General features: G+C 55.6%; 1 protein-coding gene across 9 annotated transcripts in view; it reads right to left on the bottom strand.

Moving 5' to 3' along the window:
* LDB3 (LIM domain binding 3) overlaps nucleotides 1-18,993 on the bottom strand; it is a 60,542-nt gene that overhangs the window by 39,586 nt on the left and 1,963 nt on the right. For 3 of the 9 annotated variants that reach the window (XM_074337206.1, XM_019716125.2, XM_074337211.1), the window contains exons 3-6: nucleotides 11,208-11,359; nucleotides 10,606-10,681; nucleotides 5,059-5,081; nucleotides 3,770-3,973 (exon numbers count right to left, since the gene is read on the bottom strand). In XM_074337206.1, coding sequence (XP_074193307.1) covers nucleotides 3,770-3,973; nucleotides 5,059-5,081; nucleotides 10,606-10,681; nucleotides 11,208-11,359 — 455 coding nt within the window. Of the gene's footprint in view, nucleotides 1-1,661; nucleotides 1,677-3,769; nucleotides 3,974-5,058; nucleotides 5,082-8,827; nucleotides 9,187-10,605; nucleotides 10,682-11,207; nucleotides 11,360-18,993 lie in introns of all 9 variants that reach the window. The other 6 variants (XM_074337204.1, XM_074337207.1, XM_074337210.1 and 3 more) reach the window with 3 other exon arrangements.

The following is an 18,993-nucleotide window of genomic DNA, read 5'->3' as shown; positions in this document are numbered from 1 at the left end:
CCAGCCAATTTGCTCCGGGTTACGGCATACAGGGACCCCACTGAGTAAGAACCCAAGCTTCCCACCTCCCAGCCCAGTGTCCTTTCCATCAGACCCTCTGCCATGACAAGGGCTCAGAAAGGCCACTTCTGCCCACTGGAGCCTTGTACACCCCACATGCTCTACATCTGGAGACTTGGCCCAGCCCAGACACTCATCCTGTCCAGCATCCCCTGCTGCCTCTATGGCTGCTTCTACCTGCCCCCCACCGAGGGCCGCTGGCTGCGAGAGGAGTGTTCACAGTGCACATGTCTTCTACACTCCCTGCAAGGAGCTGGATGGAAGAATTGGCCTGTCTCCCAGGATTGGAGTCTCTCAGGATTGGTGCCCTGTGTCTGACTCAAGGTGGGCTATGACAGCAGAGGTAAAGAAAAGTGACAAAAGGTGGCCAAGGCTCGGTGGAGCCGTCCCTCCTTCCCTGAAAGCTGTGCCCTAGTCTGAAAGCTACAGGGACTGGAAGCCTGTGGTTGGGATCTGATGGAGAACCCCAGGAGATCCTTCTGGGGTCCAGGCAGGGAGGAGCCTGGGCCTGCCCAGGAGCAGAGGAATGGGGAGGATCTAGCTGGGGAGGCCATATCCGGCTCAGGGAGGCATCCCAACGGCTCCCAGGGCAGAGGCTGGGACTCCAGTTTTTGGGTGAGATGGAATAGGAAGAAACAATCAGGACTCACTGGTCTGCTGGGAGGAAATGTGGGCAAGTAGACCCAAACCCAGGCCCTGCCCATGAGCCCACACTGGGCTTTACGGGAGCTTGATGGTCCAGAAAGCAGATGGAAGGTGTTTGCTGCCCTTTTCCTGGAACGTGCCTTTGAGGTGCTCCCCTGTCCTTCCAAAGCTCCCTGGGCTCCAGAAAGCTGCCAGGAGTGAGTCCCTTGTGCTTCACATTGTTGGCGCATTTCCTACTACATTGTGCAAAGGTGGGGGCTGGTGCTGCCACAACAGAGACTGGGAGTCTGATGAAATAACTGCTCTGCCTTTTTAGGCCCTGGTGCTCAGGAAGGATATATACAGACAGAGGGTGGAACAGGTCCCACAGTCCTGGGACCCTGGGCCCAAAGCCATTCTCGGGAGCTGCTCCCAGCATGTTTTTTTTTTGCCACCAAAAACACGCCACAGTCACCACAACATCGAGGTCACCTCCACTGTACTGCCCCCAAATCTGACTCATCCTTTGCCGCCCTTGGGTGGTCTTGCCAAACACTGGCTCCTCCAGATCCATCTTCCATGAGGATTCTGGGTAGTGTCCTCTAAGAGGCCCCCTTATCACCGTCTCCCCTAAATAATGGTCCAGTGCGGGTGCTGACACTCAGGTATCCACTGTGCAGACAGGAAAAGCTGGGGGAAATGCCCGCAAAGCATGGCAAGGAGAACACGGAGACACCCCCAGCCTTGTAGGGGAGGCAGCATGAGTGTTGTTACTCTGGTCTGTGTCCTTAGTGACATTATTTGGAGATAATCCAAAGAGCAAGCCTGTATCGGCTGCAGGGCATGTCATTTGGCTGTGAGGAGGGTATGAGGAAGAACGCAGACAGAAGCACTGTCCTCAGACACATCCCACCAAACCCGCACACCATCCCGCAACCGGACAGACAATGGGACAGACAGTGTGGGGGTCTACTTACGCCAGTGGCGATGCCCTGCCAAGCAGAGGAAAGCCCAGCAGGGGGCGCATGTCCATCAAGGGGTGGCAGAGGGGCGGCACACACACAAGGGATCAGGGTTAGGATGAGAAATGAGTTATGGGAGTGGGGTGGGTAAAGGAGGAAGAGAGAGAGACAAAAAGAAAACTGTCAGTGAGGAAGGAACCATGGACATTAACAGCAGAAACGGAGCACCTTATGGCAGACAGGGGCAGCTCTTACCTACAGGCACCAGGGCAGCACCAGCCCAGCAGGGCCAAGTTAGAAGGGAGAGGAAAGCATGTTGTTTCCCAGGCACACAAGGGAAGGGAAAGGGAGGGGAGGGAGATGGGAAAGGTCCTTTGAGAAGAGTAGATTAGATCAATGGTGCATCGTGTTAAAAAAAAATCAGGGGTGCCTTAGTGGTAAAACCAAGTGACAGCAGTCTTTGCCCAAGGTGCAGAGAAGAGAAAGTGAGTGAAGAGCAGTTCTTCTGTTGTCTCCCACTGAGCTTGCCTTTGGTGGCCCTTAGCACTTTTAGGGGCACACCAAGGACACACTTGTCACATTCTGTGGCAAACAAATGTTAACAGGAAATCCCTGATAGCTCTTTGGCTTAGTCAGGCAGCCTGTTTTTCTGGGTACACATGAGATAATGGTTGTGTTTTTAAACTTGCGTGGTCATATTTTCTGCTTTGAATGATGGAATTAAATAAATCAACTCTGTCTAGCGTTCTGCAAAGAGCTGCAGCCTGGAACCTGGCCAGTTTGAGACCCGTGGCTCCAGGGCAAGCAACCTCCATCCCCTGGTGGCCCAAAGGAAGTACTACCTGCCTGAGAGGGCCAGGCTCTCCGGAACCAGGAGAGCCAGGAAGTCCACACAACCTTCCATCCTTTGGCCTCTGGAGCTTCCCCCTTATAACCTGCATGCACTTTCTGACCACAAGGTTTGGGTTCTGGAAAAGCCAAACACTGTATGAGCTTTCTGGGACTTTGTTTTTCTGGGACTAATGTCTAGTTTTTGTTTTGTTTTTTAGCTTCAGACGCCATCATTTTAAGATTTCTTGCTTTGAGTTGCTGGGGATAATGACTCAGGGATAGGATATTGCCCAAAGAGGTAATCAGTCAGTTCTGAGAGTAAACACTAATGGTATTCCCAAGGAGAAAACAGTAAGAGACCGTGTGTGTATGAAAGAAAGAAAGAGAGATTAAAGAAGAGACAATAGAAAGATATAGACAGAGAATACAGCGTGAAAGAGACAGAGGCACACAGAGAGAGAGAGCGAGAGAGAGAGAGAGAGAGAGAGAGAGAGAGAGAGACAGAGAGAGAGAGAGACAGAGAGAGAAACTAAGAGAGATAAAAAGACAAAAAGAAGAGGTCCCCATTAATGTTTGCACTACTAGCAGTGTCATCCACAAATCATTTTCAGCCAACTCTTTTCCTGTTTAGCCCTCAAGTTCCTCAACCATCGATAACAGGTAAATTCCAAGGACGTCCTCAGTCCCACTGCCCTGAGGCCAGGCTTTCCTGGGGCAAACAGGAAGAGGCAGGTGCCCAGTCCTGGGTGCTCCCCAGGCTCTGAAGTGCGGTGACTCCAACAGCACCCCAGATGGTTGGTCAGGAGGCTCCTTCCCAAACAAGAAACCCAGGCACCTATTTGAATTGTTCTCATCTTTGGAAGAACACAGCAACACCCCCACAAAGAAACGCTTAGTTATGAGAAGACTGGGATATCCAGAATGCCACCTTGGTCAACAGGATTCCATAAGTCTCTTTTTAGACCAGCCTGTCACGGAGCAGGGGTAAAATGCACAGACTGTGACAGGCACTTGGAGGAACCACCATATTCTGCATTTCTCCACCCTTCTCCTAAAGCTGACCATGAGACTGATTCTGAAGCGAGAATGCCATGTTGTGGAAGGCCTGGGCAGAGGCTGGCTCCCCTCCCAGGGCTGTGCCCCAGGAGGCCCGAGGCAAGGGAGGAAAGCTGGTCCTGATGCCTAAAGTCTCTGATGGCGCCAAGAGGCCTGCTGCCCTCAGCCTCCGCAGGACATGAGGCCAGGCCCCTGGTGGAGGCGGTGAGTGACCATGGAGGAGGGGAGGCGCTTACCCACTGAAGTCACTGCCCTGAGCCTGCGCCTGCCCGGCGATGGCATCCATGATGGCATCCTGGGAGTACATGCTGATGGGCGTGTTGTACTGCGCGTGGATGATGGTGGCCTTGCCACCCAGCCCCTTCACCTCGATGGGCTTGTGGGTGGACAGGGCTGAGTCCTTCAGGGCGTTGGGGTTGAAGCGTTCCTGGTAGTCGGCGCTGGGGGAGGGGAGCAGGGGGAGCAGAGGAGGGGGTAGAAGGAGAAAAGGGCAACAGGTGGTGTTACGTGGGAGGTCCAGGGGAGGGCTGGTGGTGGAGGGTGTCGAGAGAGATCTCCCAAAGTCTGATCCCAGGTAGTCTGCCAAAGTCCCCCCAACTGTGGTTGGGTTGGGTCTGATCATGAAAATCCTCGGCACCCTCTCCAAAGCCCTTTATAGAAGATTTTTCTTGCCCATCTGGGCTTTCCCAGATCCCTGGACGCCCCGGCTCAGCCAGAGCTACAGCCCAGGGTCAGCAGGGGGCGCCAGGCATTGACGATCTCTCACCACATCAGCAGGGAAGCAGAGACAAAAAGGGTTGGGGGATGGGGCTTGGGGGTAGGGGACAGGAGCTGGGCTACACGTGACAAGCAGCGACAGCCCAAGCGGAGTCCAGGATGCCCCCAAAAGGCGAAAAGCAGTCCCACTGGGCACCCACAAAGATTCTGAACTTGGTTTCTCTACCAAGAGGCTCATCCTGCTGGCCACTTCTGGTGGCTGGGCATTCTGTTCTTCCAGACATTTCCGTGCATGTGCTTCTTCCTCAGAGGAGAGCTCAGGCTGCTCCAGCACCTTCGTGTCCAACTTGCGTTGTGGCCGCCAATCTCTACCCATTGGGGCTTTCCCCTCCAACAGGCAGGTGTGTTTCCCAGACAAAGACAACGTCTGGCGTGGCCCTTCTGAGGGGTCCCACCAGGACAGAGATGAGATGTCTTCAGGTTCACAAAGAACCCACATCCGCACAACACTCCACCCAGCACCCGTCACAGCCAGCCTGCTGATCGTAAGCCGCCACAGCAGGAAATTGGGAACCAAAAGGCGGTGGGTATCAGATGGAGCCCTAGCACCCCTCCCGAACGCCTCTACTCCATACTCGTAGCTTCACACCCATGCAGGCTCACTCAGGGACACAAATGCACCCCCTCTCACACGTGCACGCACACGTACACATGCTGACACAGGCACACGCTGTCTAGACTGACTGACACACGGATGCATGCTGGGATATGCACACAAGCACACACACATGCTTTCCTTCATACTAACTTGGCTGGAGAGTTGGCTACCACCTGAGGAGGAGAGAAAGAGCAAAGAAGACAGGGCTATCAGAGTGAGGCTCTCCCAGGGGATTTGAGCACTGGCATCATCCTCAGACTGGCCATTGAGAAGGCAGAGCCAGCCGGGACTGGCCCTGGCTGAAGAGAATACAGAGTGAGGAGGGGAAGAGCTCAGAGTTGGGTCACGGCCTCTCGGTTTGGATCAGAGATGCCTACAGCAGCATTTCGCCCTCAGTACCCAAAGCTTTGCCAGGAAGAAGGGTTTGCTTGTCCATCTTTATGGGCCCTCGTGTGCACAAATTCCCCAAATATAGCAATCTGGCTGTAGACCCTGGGAGAGGAATCTAGAGACAGGACCAGCTGCAGCTACCAAGAGCCCAGATACCTCCTGGCCAGACAGCAGGTCTGGACTTACCCTTGCTTAATGGGAGGCAGCTCTGGGAGTTCAGCTCCCTGAGCAGGAGTTGCAGTGGTGCTGGAGTGTATGTGTGACGAGGTTACCCACAGCCCCCAGGACCAGCAACTCCTCTTAGAGGAGGGGCAGGCAGCTGCGGCCATTCCTCCTGGGGCACCGGGGTAGGGGTCAGTCCAGGACCCAGTGACTGATCCTACAGGCCCTGTGCACAGGCAATGAAGAAGTGTGGGTCCAAGGCTTATTGCCAGAAAACCCCCAGACAGAGTAGTCCATCTTGGACACTACAAGAAGGATCCCCCCTCACTCTTATCTGAGAGGGAGCCTTCTGGAGCACAATCTCCCAATGCAGGCATCTCTTTAAATGCAAATTGCTTGCAGCAGCAGTTCCTGGCAGCAACAATGGCCCTGTCAGAAACCTGAGGTGGGAGGAGTGCAGAAGGCAGAGTCCTTGCCCCCAAACTCTGCCCCTTCTCAGATCTGACTGCTGTGGGCTCAGACTAGGAGCCTGGGCCCCAGGAGGCCTGGCCCTGGTCATCCTTTGGCCAGAACCCTGGAGAGCCAGGCTGAAGCCAGGGGCCTCACGAGCCCCAGGCAGCCTTGCAATGGCCCTGCTCAGCCCCAGGCCCCTGTCTCAGAGCTGATAAAATTTCCTCTGTCCTCGCAGGCTCAAAATAGCTGCAAATGGAGCTATATTAGGAAAGGGCCAGCACAGATCTTCCATTCCTTCTCCATTTTTGGCCGGTGCAGACAGCTGCAGGGTCAGATCTTGCTCCGACCAGCCGTGCCCCCTGCAGAGGGTAGTGTTGGCCTCTGGGGCTGCCTCTGCCCTGCCCTGCTTGGGCATCCAGCTCCTTCTTTGGCATTGATTCCTGCCCCCTGCTTAGCTTCTGCCTGAGGATCTGGAGCCTGGATGCCTGCAGCAGATATAGCTCAGAGAGGAGGCATCACCCAGGTCTTGAGGAGGATGGCCCAAGATGTAAGACCCGTCTACGTACCCTTGCACCTGGTGGCCTGAGGGACACTGCCCTTCAGTGCCAGCCCCAGAGAGGATGAGGAGGGGATTGCAGGGACACTCAGGCCCACTGTCCTTGCACCCCATCTGTTCCTCCCCATACCTCCCAAGAGGCTAGAAGCTGCTAAGGAATCGGGCTGCAAACTGCTCAAAGGAAGAGTAGGGGAAGGAACTTCCTTTTGGAGCCAGACAGGACAGAGTTCAAATCCTGACCTTGCCTCTTCCTAGCACTGTGACTCTGAGCAAGTTACCCACCTGTCTCAGCCTCCATCTCCTCATTCATAAAATCGGGATGGTGGTGCCCACTGCACAGACAGGTTGTGCAGACTAAATAGAATACTGAGAGTAGAGCCCTTGGCATGGGTGAAGTGTGCAGCGGATGGACACACAAGCAATTAGACACTCAGCCCAGTAGAAGCTGCCCAGGCTGGCCCACATCAGAGGTTCTACCCTTCCTGGGCATTGCCCAGGGACAGCAGCACCGGCCTTCATTTGGATGAAGCACTCCCTCCCCTGACCCATATTCCCTTGGAAGAAACTGTTGGACCCTAATGCTATGAGTGTCAAGTAATAATGTAACACTTGTCAGGTTCTCAGAAGCCCCTGTGCCAATAGGAGGGCACCTTGGGAGTCACAGGAAGCCCCTTACTTCCCCAGGCAGGTAGGTAGGTCTCTGTCTCCATGCAGGGAGGACTTAGGCTGACCTGGGTGCCAGTCCTATCTGCCACTCATTAGGTGTATGACTTTGGGCAAATTGCTCACTTTCTGGGCTTGTTTCCCAGCTGTAAAATGGGGGGAATGATGCCCACCTCTGAAGTTGCTGAGAGAGTTATGTTAGTTAAAGCACATGAATTGTTAGCAGGTGTCCAGCCCAGACTGAGGGCTCAGTGAGGGGAGACATTACCCTCACTGCAAGTGTGCCTCATGGAGGTCCCAGTGCACCAGAGGCTGACCTCCCTGCCGGGGGCCAGTCCCAGGGGGACCAGAAGGAGCTACGAGCCCATCCAAAGCAGAGAAGGAGGCCATTTCTGTTCTGCCATTCCCTGAGTTTTCTGGCAGAAGCTCCTTGCTAGAAAAAGTCGGGGATATACGGCTTTGCCACCTTGGTCCAGGGAAGCCAGGGTCCAGGTGTTCAGACCATGGCGTGCCCAAGGCTAGCTTCACCCAGGATCTGAGAAAGAGCTGAGGAGCGGGGGTGGGGGTGGGGCACGGAGGTGGAGATCCTCAGGGGAGCAGTGAGCTGGTGGAGCACAGGTACCTTCTGCAGCAAAGACAAAGAAAGGGCATGGGCTTGGGTCAGACTGACCCGGGCTGTGTGACTCCAGGCAATGATGACAGATAGCACATACCAAGTGTGCCAGAATAGAGCTCAGCGCTATGCACATGTTGTCTCTTTCAGTCCTCCCCGTAATCCTGAGATAGGGACAGTCTCGTGTCCATGTACTCCTAACCACTGGCCAATATTGCCTTGACTCAGCCGGCTCTGCTTCTAGCACACAGTAATTAGAGATAATTATACCAATTGCATGGGATCATGGGAGAAGTTAAAATGAGATAACAAGCATGAAGGGCTTAGAAGCTAATACGTGCTCTGCTTGGGGGCTCCTTTCCCTCAGCCCCTCCATGATGACTACTGGCTCTAGGTTCTTTTAACCTTAGAATCCCACCAGCTAGATGTCAGGGGGCAGGGGATGGGCTGCTATTCTGCACAGCCCCTTTCTTCTTGGGGCCTTGCCTCCTTGCTGCCCTACCCTAGCCAGGGTCAGTCCTGCAAGCCCACTCCCTTCACACCATTGCGAAATCTCTCTACACCCAGCTTAGATGTTCCCTCCTCCAGGTAGCCTTCCCAGACCACTCCCAGCCTTAGAGAACTTGCCTTCCCACCTCTGAAATTCTTCTTTGCTCCTGCCTCAGGGGTCTTAGAGGGATGGGGACCAGCCTATCCCCTTGCCCCAGAGCTTCTGGAGGTAGCAGGTTTTGTCCTATCCAGGTGAGTGGGGATGGCTTGGTACGATATTATTGGGATTCAGCGTCTCTTGCATTCAGGATAGCTGGACCTCGACTTAACCTTCTCTGAGCCTCAGTTTCCCTCTCTATAAAACTTGACCCATTACTCGGGGGTGGTCTCATAAAGCAATGATGCAGCTGGCTCATGGCAAATGTCGGTAGGATCACTGCTTTCATGGCTCTCAGCCTGCGCTGCCTCAGGGGGTTGGGGTTGGCAGATTGAGGCCAGCTCATCACTCTGACCACCTGCCCAGGCCTTCACTGAGCACTGAGGACCCAGGTGGCCCTAGACCACCAGTGGAGAACTGTGCGCCCGTTACCTACCCTCCTGGGAGTCCAGCACCTGAGGCCTTCCCTCGGAGGCTCATCTGATACATCTGAGCCATCTCCCTCAGGGTCTCTGCTGAGTACAGGCCAATAGGGTTGTTATACTGTCTTGGCTGGCTCGAGCCCAGTGATACTTTCGGGCTGAGTGAGTCCAGAGTCCCCTCTGGGCTGGTCTTGGCCCCTGGGCTGCCCTGTGGAGGGCCAGGGTCAGAGGCCTCCATGTGTGAGGAGAAGACGGAAGTCTGGGAGAAGGAGGAGCTAAAGGTCTGCCTGAGCTCCGGGGTGCCCAGGCTGGCCCTCGCCTCGGGGTTGGGGCTGGGTGCCACCAGGCTGCCGTTCGTGTCCAGAGCAGGGTCCTGGCACAGGGTAGCCGCCATGCAAGGGAGAGAGAAGAGAGCAGTTAGAGGCCACACGCACCCCAGCGCTTCTGCATGGACCTGAAACAGAGGTGTTAGTGCCAGCGCCCTGCAGCCTGCAACCTGCTGCACTGAGCTCTTCCAGGGCACCTGGAAGAGAAGGGGTTTGTCAGGAAAAGCAGGGGAGGCACATGGCTGCTGGCACCAATGCTGGCATCTACTTGGACAAACTGCAAAGCCCCACACAGAAAGCCAAGCCAAGCCAGCCTGCCTACAGGGCTGGAGGAAAGGGCTAGAACAAGGGGAAAGTGGGTCTCAGGGTATGGGGGGAGCCACCTCCATTCTATGTCTGTTCCCCAATCCCCTGAGGGGGGGGCACTTGGTGAGCACTGCTAGGCCTGCTGTTCTGTTGACCACATACTGAGATGCCCCTGATGGTCAGTAAGAGGGGGCCCCCCAGCTGGTGGTAGACAGGCAGTCTACCAGTTTCTCCTACATGGAGGTACAGGAGGAGAAACTAAGGAAGTAGGGGGCTGACATTTGGTTCCCTTGGTTCACCTCTGCAACTTCTCCCAAGTAGCCTTCTGCCTATTTCCCCAATCTGTCACCCACCCAACCCCCGTCAGCGTTTTGCTCTCCCCTCTCCCCACTTTCCCCCTTGCCCACTCTGCTGCACTGAAGAGACAGGGGTCAGTATGAGGTCATGCAGGGAAGGGTGGGGAGTGGGTCCCGGTAGGAAAGGTGGGGGGGGGGGCGTGCTTTGGGCCCACAGGGTTGAGCTGCTTATAGGGAGTTGGCAAGGGGGTGAGGTCTGCACCAGGGCTCCACCTTCTGTCCTGTGCCTGCCTCTTGGCCACCACCAGCATTTCTGATTGGGCTATAGGGGCACGCAATGGGGAGGAGGGATGGAAATTGGAGGGAGAGAGCCTAGGTCACAGGAGAAACCCCGAGGGCCAGCAGGCCCCTCCAGGCCTGGGAGCTCCTCATGAGGTGACCAGCTCAAGCTGGGGCCTCCCGCTTTCATGTCACAGTCGCCCCACCCCCACCCTACCACCCACCCCAGTGCCTTAGGAGGATGAGGGGCAGAGCTTTCTGGACCAATGTCCCTCCTGGCTGGGAGGATGCTCCGTCTCTTGAGAACACGGCTGCCTAAGCTGGGATTGCATCAGCTCAGTCATGAGGCCCAGGGTGGTAGCCCCCAGCCAGGTACCCATACTCAGTACTTCATGGGGGCTCAAACACCTCTCCCCAAGGTCTGCCCCACCCCCCAGGGTCAGCCATGGCAGGGCCGTGGTGAGGCAGGGCTGGTCCCTCGCCTCACCCCAGGTGGGCCAGCCAAGGGTCAGGCAGGAAGACCACGGGCTGCACCCCAGGAACCATGGCTGGGAGTAGAGCCCGCCATTGACTGTCAGCACTTACCTTCTGGTGGGGGATCACTGGCAGCGGGGACTGGATTGGGAGTGCTGTCGTAGAGATGGGAATGGGACGCTTCGACCTGGAGAAAATAGAAATGAGACCAAGTGAAGACAGTTATTTCTGGGGCTAGGAGCTCCTGCCTGGGCAGGGCCGACCGGGGGAAAGCAATAGAGTACTGGGGAGTCAGGTCAGAGGGCCTGAAGCCCACTGTCCACCCTGTGGGCTGGGTGTCCCCAGGAAGGCACTGGGCCTGACCAGGATGAAGAAGTCATGACCCTTGGGCACTTTGTAGCCACAGGCCTCTGCTAGGTCCTTGGGAGGCTGCCTGTGCAAGGAGGAAGCAGGGAAGACACTGGCTTCCAGGCGTCTCAGCCTGTATACTGGCAACACTGAACCAACCCTCTCAGCCTCATCTGTAAAGTGAGGCACAGATGTGGCAGGTGCTCGACAACCACTGGGCCTGGTCTTTCCCCTGGTCCAGGGGCTGTCATTACTGCCCTGTGAGGCCTTGGAGCACAGGGCTGGACCCACACGACTGCTCCTGGACAGCCCCTTTCTCAGGCCCCCGATGCCCACACCCCAGCCACCCTTTAGCTGCCACCTACTTCTGCAGTGTGAGGCTCAGGTTGTAGCTGGCAGACTTGATCTTGTTCTGGGCCTCCAAGTGAGTCATGGTATCTGTGTTGACACCATCAATGGCTACCACGAGGTCACCCTGGCTGAGCTGGGACTGGGCCGCCTTGCTCCCCGGCGTGATCTGAGAAGATGGCAGATGAGGGGATGCACATTAGGACGGTGAGCCTGAGGATGGGCCAGTCCTCTGGGGAGAGTCACCTGGGATAATCCAGTAGAGGCCTTTTATTCACTGGGGCCAGTACCTGCTGCTCACCGCGCCTGATTCTTTTTGCTGGCACATAGCCGCCATATTTCCTGGTGCTTGGTATGAGTGTGGCTGTAAGACTAGCTCTAGCTAGAGGAATGGGGATGGAGGCAGTGCGCACCACTTTCAGGCCTGTGCCAAGCAGCCAGCTTTGCCATCCCGCATTCTCTATACTTGTCGGCTGACTGGGTGCAGAGGAGCCGGAAAAGGACCCCCAAGCCACTAACGGAAGGGCCCTGGATTCTGGAGTCACTACTTGTAGGAGAATGACTAAGGAGCACCACTATATCAGAGGTTGCATGAGTGAGAAATAAACTCATTGTGCTAAGCCATTGAGATTTGGGGGCCAGTCTGCTTCCTGTAACACCTATACTCTGAAAACCCATAGAGCTCTTTCCAGGCTCCAGAAGGGAGGGAATACAGAGGAGCTAAGACTCAGTGCCTCCACAGAGGTGCTGCCAGATCAGCAGGCAGGACAAATGCACCCTCACAAAGCATCCTAATGTGAGTGCCTAGTGCTACCACGGCAGGGGTGCAGCGGGCTGGGGAGCCGTCAACCCTGCCTGGGGGAGCAAAGCTGGGACAGGGGATAGGGCTCAGTGCTCTGAGGTCAGCTTCAACCTTCCAGTAGGGGAGGTGCAGATGTGGGAGTCAGTTCCCAAATCCTACATTCTAATGACATCACAGAATGCTAGAGTCTGGGGGCTCCACCCCCAGTGTGATCACATAGAATGCCAGGCATGCTTCACCCCAGAACACCCCATGCATTATCAGAAAGGCCACCCCCCAGGGACATTACTTGGGATGCCATGATGGCTCAGATTCCACCCCCAATGACATCATGCACAATGACCAGACTCCGCATGCCTGGCTGTTAGCAATTGCGGCCAGAATATGGTGGAGGCCCCATCTGCAGTTATATCACGTGAAATATAAAATTCTGGAAGGTCTCGTAATATCACCTAAAATAACTTGACGGCCTGCCCTTAGTGACACTCCATGGAATGGAATGAAATCCCAGCTCTGAAGATGTTTTCATGTCAGGGAGACTCTGCTCTACCGCCCATGACATCACCATGCAAGCTCCACCCCCTGCTGACATCACATAGAATGAATTTGTGAACTCACCCCCATGACATCATATTGAAGGCCCCTGTGACATCATGTGGACTGCCATGCAGGCCCCACCCCCAGTGACACCATAGGAAAGAAGAGCCTTTGCGAGCCACCCCATGCCAAGCAGTGACTGGACAGAGCCCCTTGGCTTTTCCTCTCTAACTGCCCACTAGCCATTGCTTCTGGCTTCTCTAAGTGCAATCCAGTCACCTTCCTGGCTATACCCCAGGGACAAGGCCAGCTCCTAATGCTGGCAGAAGTCGTTTTCTGGCTAAAGCCTGGGGACCATTCAAGAAGGAGCCCAGACAGAACTTGAGGACAGTCCCATGCCATGGGTGTCAAGTTTGAGAGGGCCTCTAGCCAGGCCCTGGGCTCCTAGACATAGAAAAAAATCTCCTGCCAGGCCCCTCCCAGGGAACTCGCATCTAAACCAGGTGAGCTGTGCAGGGTGTGGCCAAGAGCCACGTGTTACTACCCAGTGCTAACAGCAAGACCGGGAGAGCCCTCGCTGAAGGCCCTCCCCAGGCCTTGCAGCCCCAGGGGATGTGTTGCCTCCTTAAACACTGGTCACCTTTGCCCAGAGCAGCCTCTCCCACCCGAATCTGCTGAGACAGGCAAGGATGGGAAAAACGAACCCCAAGATTGCCGGGTAGCCACGTTGCCCGTTTGCAAAGTCCAGCCTGCTCTCCCAGCTCCCAGAGAGGCATCTTAGAACTACTCAGTCCTTCTCAAAATGTATACAGCCCTTCTCTCCAAATCCAAGGCCACAGGGAGCCTCAGCTAATGACAAGAGTGTGTTGTCTCCTTCAATTTAAAGGGTTAACCATGGGTGAAAAGCAACAGTGAAGAAATACAAAATACTTTGTGGGCTGACTGGGGACTCCTGAGGGCAAGTAAGCTGCTCAGCCAGGCCTGTCCTTTCTCTACACCTGGCTGCACATTCAGGCTTGTGCTTTCCCCAGCATTTTATTACAAACATCTTCAAACACAGAAAAAGCTGAAAGAGTTCTACAATAAACACTCCAATACCCACCACCGAGATTCAACCATAACACTTCATTCAACGTGCTGTATCTATCACATTCTCTCTCTCTCGCTATCCACCAATCCATCTTAGTTTTGAAACTCTTCAGAGAAAGTAGCAGAAGTTCGTATGCTTCCATTCAGGATGCAGTGTGCAATGCCTCTGCTTTCCTAGTGGGCTGCCTGCAGGGCTCTCCACACAAGGGCTCCCCCACATCAGGGTTCCCTAGATGCTACAAAACATCTACAGAATAGGGGCCATCACCTTGCAGCAGGGAGCTCCCAGGTGGACGGGTGGGGGTGGTGACAGCACAGACCCCAGCCAGAAGGGCAAGCCTTCTGTCTACAGAGGTGATAACTGCCAGGCAGGACCAGAGTTGTGTCCAGAAGATCATGGATGACAGCGTGAGCAAGGACACCAGAATGACATCCAAGAGAGGCGAGGCCCAGATCAGCTCAGGCAAGCCTGGCTGGGTGGGGTGGGGGTGCGGTGTGGTGAATCTGGAATGCCGTCCTTTGGGAGCTGCCTCAGGGACACCTTTCTCTCTCAGGTACACTAATCCTTCCCGCTGGGTCTCCCACCTTCCCTTTGCCTGGCCCTGCCTTGTATAGACAGCGGTGATACTTGTTGCCAGGGAAGAGCTCAGCTGCCCCCAAGGGAAGCCGCCGAGCTGGCTCCCACCTGCCCCTGGCACCTTTCTCCCTGCACCTGCACATGCCCGTCAGGGCTCGGCTGGCCTGGCCTTTGGCTGCCCTGAGCAAGACCCAAGAACACTTGGGCTGTAAGGAGGGCATGTCATCCTCTTGTAAGGAGGCACTCTTCTAGTTCTGCCCAGTTCTCCTTACAGAGGGAGGCAGGATGGAGGAAGGGACCCCCTGCTTGGCCTAAGGGCCATTGGATCTCCTCCCCAACTGGGAGTGCAGGAGCAGCCTGCCCAGAAGAGGGGTGGGGCCACCCTCATATTCTGGCCCAGAGACCAGGGCAGTGAAGGGTGCCATCCAGGCTTCATGTAGCCACAGATCTCTTATCTGCTTCTATCCCTCTCTGCTTTTCTCATCCTAGAAAGGACCCAAAGCAGCTAAATCCTTGGAGGTTTTTTTTTTTTTCTCAGTCTTTCCCCTTTTAAATGTTTTAAAAACTCTTTGTAATAGTTGTTTCATTCCCACGTCACTTTTCCGTCTTCTTGGGTCACCAGCTACCTCTCAGCTGGGAAACCAGCCATGGGTAGAGCTCCAGTCCTGAGGCTCGCTAGAATGGGCTCAAGGTGTTGGAGGGCTAAGGTCATCATCTGGCCCACAGGAGTCCTTTCACCTTGCTGGGCTGTGGTCTTAGGGCACCCAGAGGGGGCACAGGGATAACCACTGCCAGGAAGCAGCTGTGGCTCCAGCTACCTGCAGGTGCCTGTGGGGAGGCAGCAAAGGGAAGAGTGGGGATTTTGGTCTGAGTGAGACCTGAGCTTGCGGTGCCAGCCTCCATGCCCTCTGTGTTAAGGAAAGCAGTAATGCCTTTCTCTCAGCTTGCTGTGAGCATTACATTATCAGATAGGGCATTATATAAGGAGGACGCAGAGCTGAGAACGTTTCAGATAAGCTCCCAACCAAGGAGGTGCCCGTGCTGCCCCTGACCCTTCCCCTGGAGGTGCTGGAGGGGCCGAGGCTAGGAGCCTCCCTGGCTCCACAGGAAACAAGATCTGGAGCTGGCAGAGAGTGGGATGCAAGGGCTGCCCTGACTGACCAGTCCTGAGCTAGCCTGCTGTCCCTAGAGGGGCCTGAGTATTAGTTGGAGGGGAGAGAAGTGCTGCCCAGGTTCCTGGGGAAGCAAGACCAGCCGGACTCAGGCACATCCCTGTCGTCAGCTCCTATTTCCCCAGCTCCTTGGCGGCCAGGAGGGCAGCTGCGCTCCCTACAGCAGCTCCTGACCATCACCCCCAGTGCTCAGAAGTCCCCTGCTTTCCTTCCCCTCTAGATTTAACTTTGTGGGTGTGGTGGGGGGTGGGGAGCCAGAGCAGCTAGTGGATGAATGGTGTGGCTTCCAGCATCTCCTCCCAACCCTTCCACACTGAGCACCCCAGGGGATTTCTCATGGAGCCCTAAGTGCATTGAACATTATGTGATTAAATTACCGTCATGCCATGCTCCACTCCCGTCCCATCTGGCCTCCCTCGGGTCTTGCTCCATCCCTCACCCTCTCACTGGAAACTCTGTCTCCCCATGGTCCCACTCTCAGCCCTACCCTGGCCGATGAACAAGCCAGAGTCTTGTGTATGCTCAAAATGCCTCTCCTTGCAGAGAGGATTTTTAGGGCAGTGAAAATACTCTGCATGGTACTATAATGGTAAGTATATGTCATTACCCATTTGTCCACACACCAACAGGGAACGCTAATGTCAGCTATGAACTCTGAGTGGTAATGATGTGTCGATGTAGTTTCATCAATTCTAGTAAATATGCTGCTCTGGTGGGGGACACTGACTGTGTATACATAGGGGCCGGGGATACATGGGAAATCGCTGTACATTCCCCTCAATTTTGCTATGAATCCGAAACTGCTCTAAGAAAATAGTGTTAAAAGAAAAAGTCTCTCCCTCCCTTGCCTTAGCTGCTCTAGCTAGCTCCTGTCATATTTCTCTCCCTTTCTTCTCCCCCAGGCGTCTCCGAGCAGTGATCGGCAGGTCCTGCCTCTACCGTCTCCCATCCCTCGCACCCATCCACTTGGCTCTGACCCTCACCGTCCCACACATACCAGTGACCTCCTTGAGCCCGAAGCCAGTGGTCACTGGTCCCGCCTCTAGCTGACCATACCCTTCCCTCGCCTTCTGTGTCCTGGGTGTCACCTGCAGAATTCTCCCATGGCCACATCACTCTCGCTGGGCCTCAGAGAACAATGGGACACGGCAAAATCTGCTTCGTGCCTCTTAAGATGATTCCTGGGTAGGGTGGAGCCTGGTCCCAAGGAGGCAGAGAAGCTGTTTTTGGGGAAGGGAAGGTCTGGGGAGCGGGGCCTTGGCAATGACAGACCACTCCTGGCTGGGGGGACCATGTAGAGGAGGACAGAGACTCAGGGAACTGGGGAGACATCTCCTAGGGCAGAGGCTCCTGCAGACCTTACTCAGGACACCTTCTTACACTTGCTGCTGTCCCACAGCACCTTCAGCCCGAGGAGCCAGGCCTGCCCGGATGCTGCCAGGACCCTGTGTCTTGGCCCAGGGCCTTGGAAGGTCTGCTCCCCAGGCCCCAGCCAGCCTCATAGCCATGCCCTTCCAGGCCCCCATAAGGTCAGGGACAGCTCTGAGCACCAAGAGGGGAAGCATGGGAGGCGAGAGCCTGGCCAGGGAACCTCTAAGAATGCATTCGCCAGCTGTGGGCCTGTCGGTTATCTTCCCCATTTGTTCATGTGTTGGGGGCGGGGGCAGGCCTGCAGCCCCACAGGAGCCCTCCAGAGGCTTGTCTGACCTTCAGGGTGGCTATAAACAGCATGACCTGTCAGCACTGAGAGGCGCTGCCCCAGAAACGGCTCCAGCAGCCTCAGAATTCCAGGAATCACCAGTACAGTTGCCCCAGAATAGTCTTGGCCTTCCTCCTCCATGGGGACCCTCTGTGCTCTGCATCCCCATTGTAGCTGGGGTAGTCTGACAAATTCGGAAACAGAAAACTGCAAAGGGGCTCGTGGCCAGGCAAGCCTGCCGGGCTGGTGGGTGCAGCAGAGAGACAGGCCCCAGCCAGCTCAGCTCACCATTCTCAGGTCCTCACAACCAGTTCTGGAGGAACAACAGGTGTGAAGTATCTTCACCAGTGCGTGTTATGAAGCATTCTCCCCAAGGCACTATCCTCATTTTACAGATGGGAGAACTGCAACTCAGCAGGTGAACTGACTTTTCTAAGGTAACAAAACTGTGAGTAGCAGAGCGGAACAAAAATACACACCTCTTCCATAAAAGTCAAGGACCACATGTGCCAAGGGGCAAGTCCGCAGACCAGGGCCCCAGCCTCTGGCCTAGTGATTGTCTGGGGTGGGAGCTGAGCCTTTGGAGCGGCTCCCACCCCTCCCCCACATCCTGGAGAACTAGCTGGGGTTGGGGAGGGTGGGGGTGAGAGGGCAGCTCATGTTGCAGGCCCAGCCGCACCTGTTCAGGATAAATAAAGGCATTTCCCCCTCCACCCTCTGAGTCTCCCTCATAAACCTCCTTCTCTGTGGGTCCTCAAGCTGAGATCCACTGAAGGGAGGCCTTGAGGGGCTGCTGCTGTCCCAAGTTTGATGCTGTAGGGCCTGTGGGCAAGGTGGAGTGGCATCAGAGCTACCACACAGCCTGCAGGTGGCCACCTTCTTACAGAAGGTGCTTCAGTCTGCACCTACTCTGATGGCACAGGTCCCACTCCATGCTTTCCTGCTATCCCCTAGCCACAGGGGTGAGAGCGCAAGCATAGAAGCTAGGGGTGACTAGAGGAGCCTGTGTGCAAATTCAAACCTCAGTTAGCCTGGCTCTGAAGCCCTGCCTACCTGACCACCTCTCAGGATTGCACTGACATGTAGAGGCCCCTGCTGAGAATGAGCAGGCCCTGCTCTGCCAATCCCCCCTCCACAACATGCCACCAGTCGCCTGTGCACCCATAGTTTCATGTGGGAAGTAGATCATGGTTGGGGTGGGAGTAGGGTCTCTCCAGAGAGCTGTGGCCCTGCAGCCCCTTGGGAGAGAAGTTCCTGGAGCAGAAAGTCCTGGAGAGCCTCAGCAGGAAATACCACCTGGCCGGCAACAGTGAACCTGGGACCTCTAGCCCAGGGTATCAGCAGCCCACCAGAGGAGTTCCTCAAGGGGCTCCCAGCCCTGGGGAGGCCTCAGTGCCCACCTGGTCCAGCTTGCTCATGGTTTCGGTGATTCGGGGCACGCCTCTGTAGAAAGCAGAGAGGCCATTATGCCCATCCCCCGATGCCCTGCCTGATTCTATTTTTAAAAGTATTCCTAGTCATTGGTTCCAGTACGTCCCAATACACGCCCTCCCTGCAGGGAGGACATTCTTCTTGCTGTCTAGCTTAAGGCCTCTATGCTGCAATTTAAGCCCTGAGCTGGCCAGGCCAGGTGGCACATAGACCCTGGGTGAGGTAATTGGCTATCCTGGGTGCCACTGAGCCAGGAGGCTAATGTCCACCACAGAGATGGGGCAGGGAGCACCAGGAGGAAGCCTTGAGGATGGTGGGGCTGGGGGAGAGTTGGGCTCAGTCTTAGGCGTGTGTCACCGGTGGACCTGTTAGAGTGAGGGTGGACAGCCGCGCCTCATGCAGACAGCAGACCTGCAACCATGGGGGTGGGAGTTGTGCAGGGTCAGAGTTGGGGGAGGATGTCTACTTGGGCTCAAATGCCCATGTGTTACCATAT

The sequence above is a fragment of the Rhinolophus sinicus genome, linkage group LG07 (genome assembly GCF_036562045.2).
Source record: "Rhinolophus sinicus isolate RSC01 linkage group LG07, ASM3656204v1, whole genome shotgun sequence".
Classification (NCBI taxonomy): Eukaryota; Metazoa; Chordata; class Mammalia; order Chiroptera; family Rhinolophidae; genus Rhinolophus; species Rhinolophus sinicus.
Note: the sequence above shows the minus strand (reverse complement) of the source record. Positions and strands in the feature narration are given on the sequence as shown.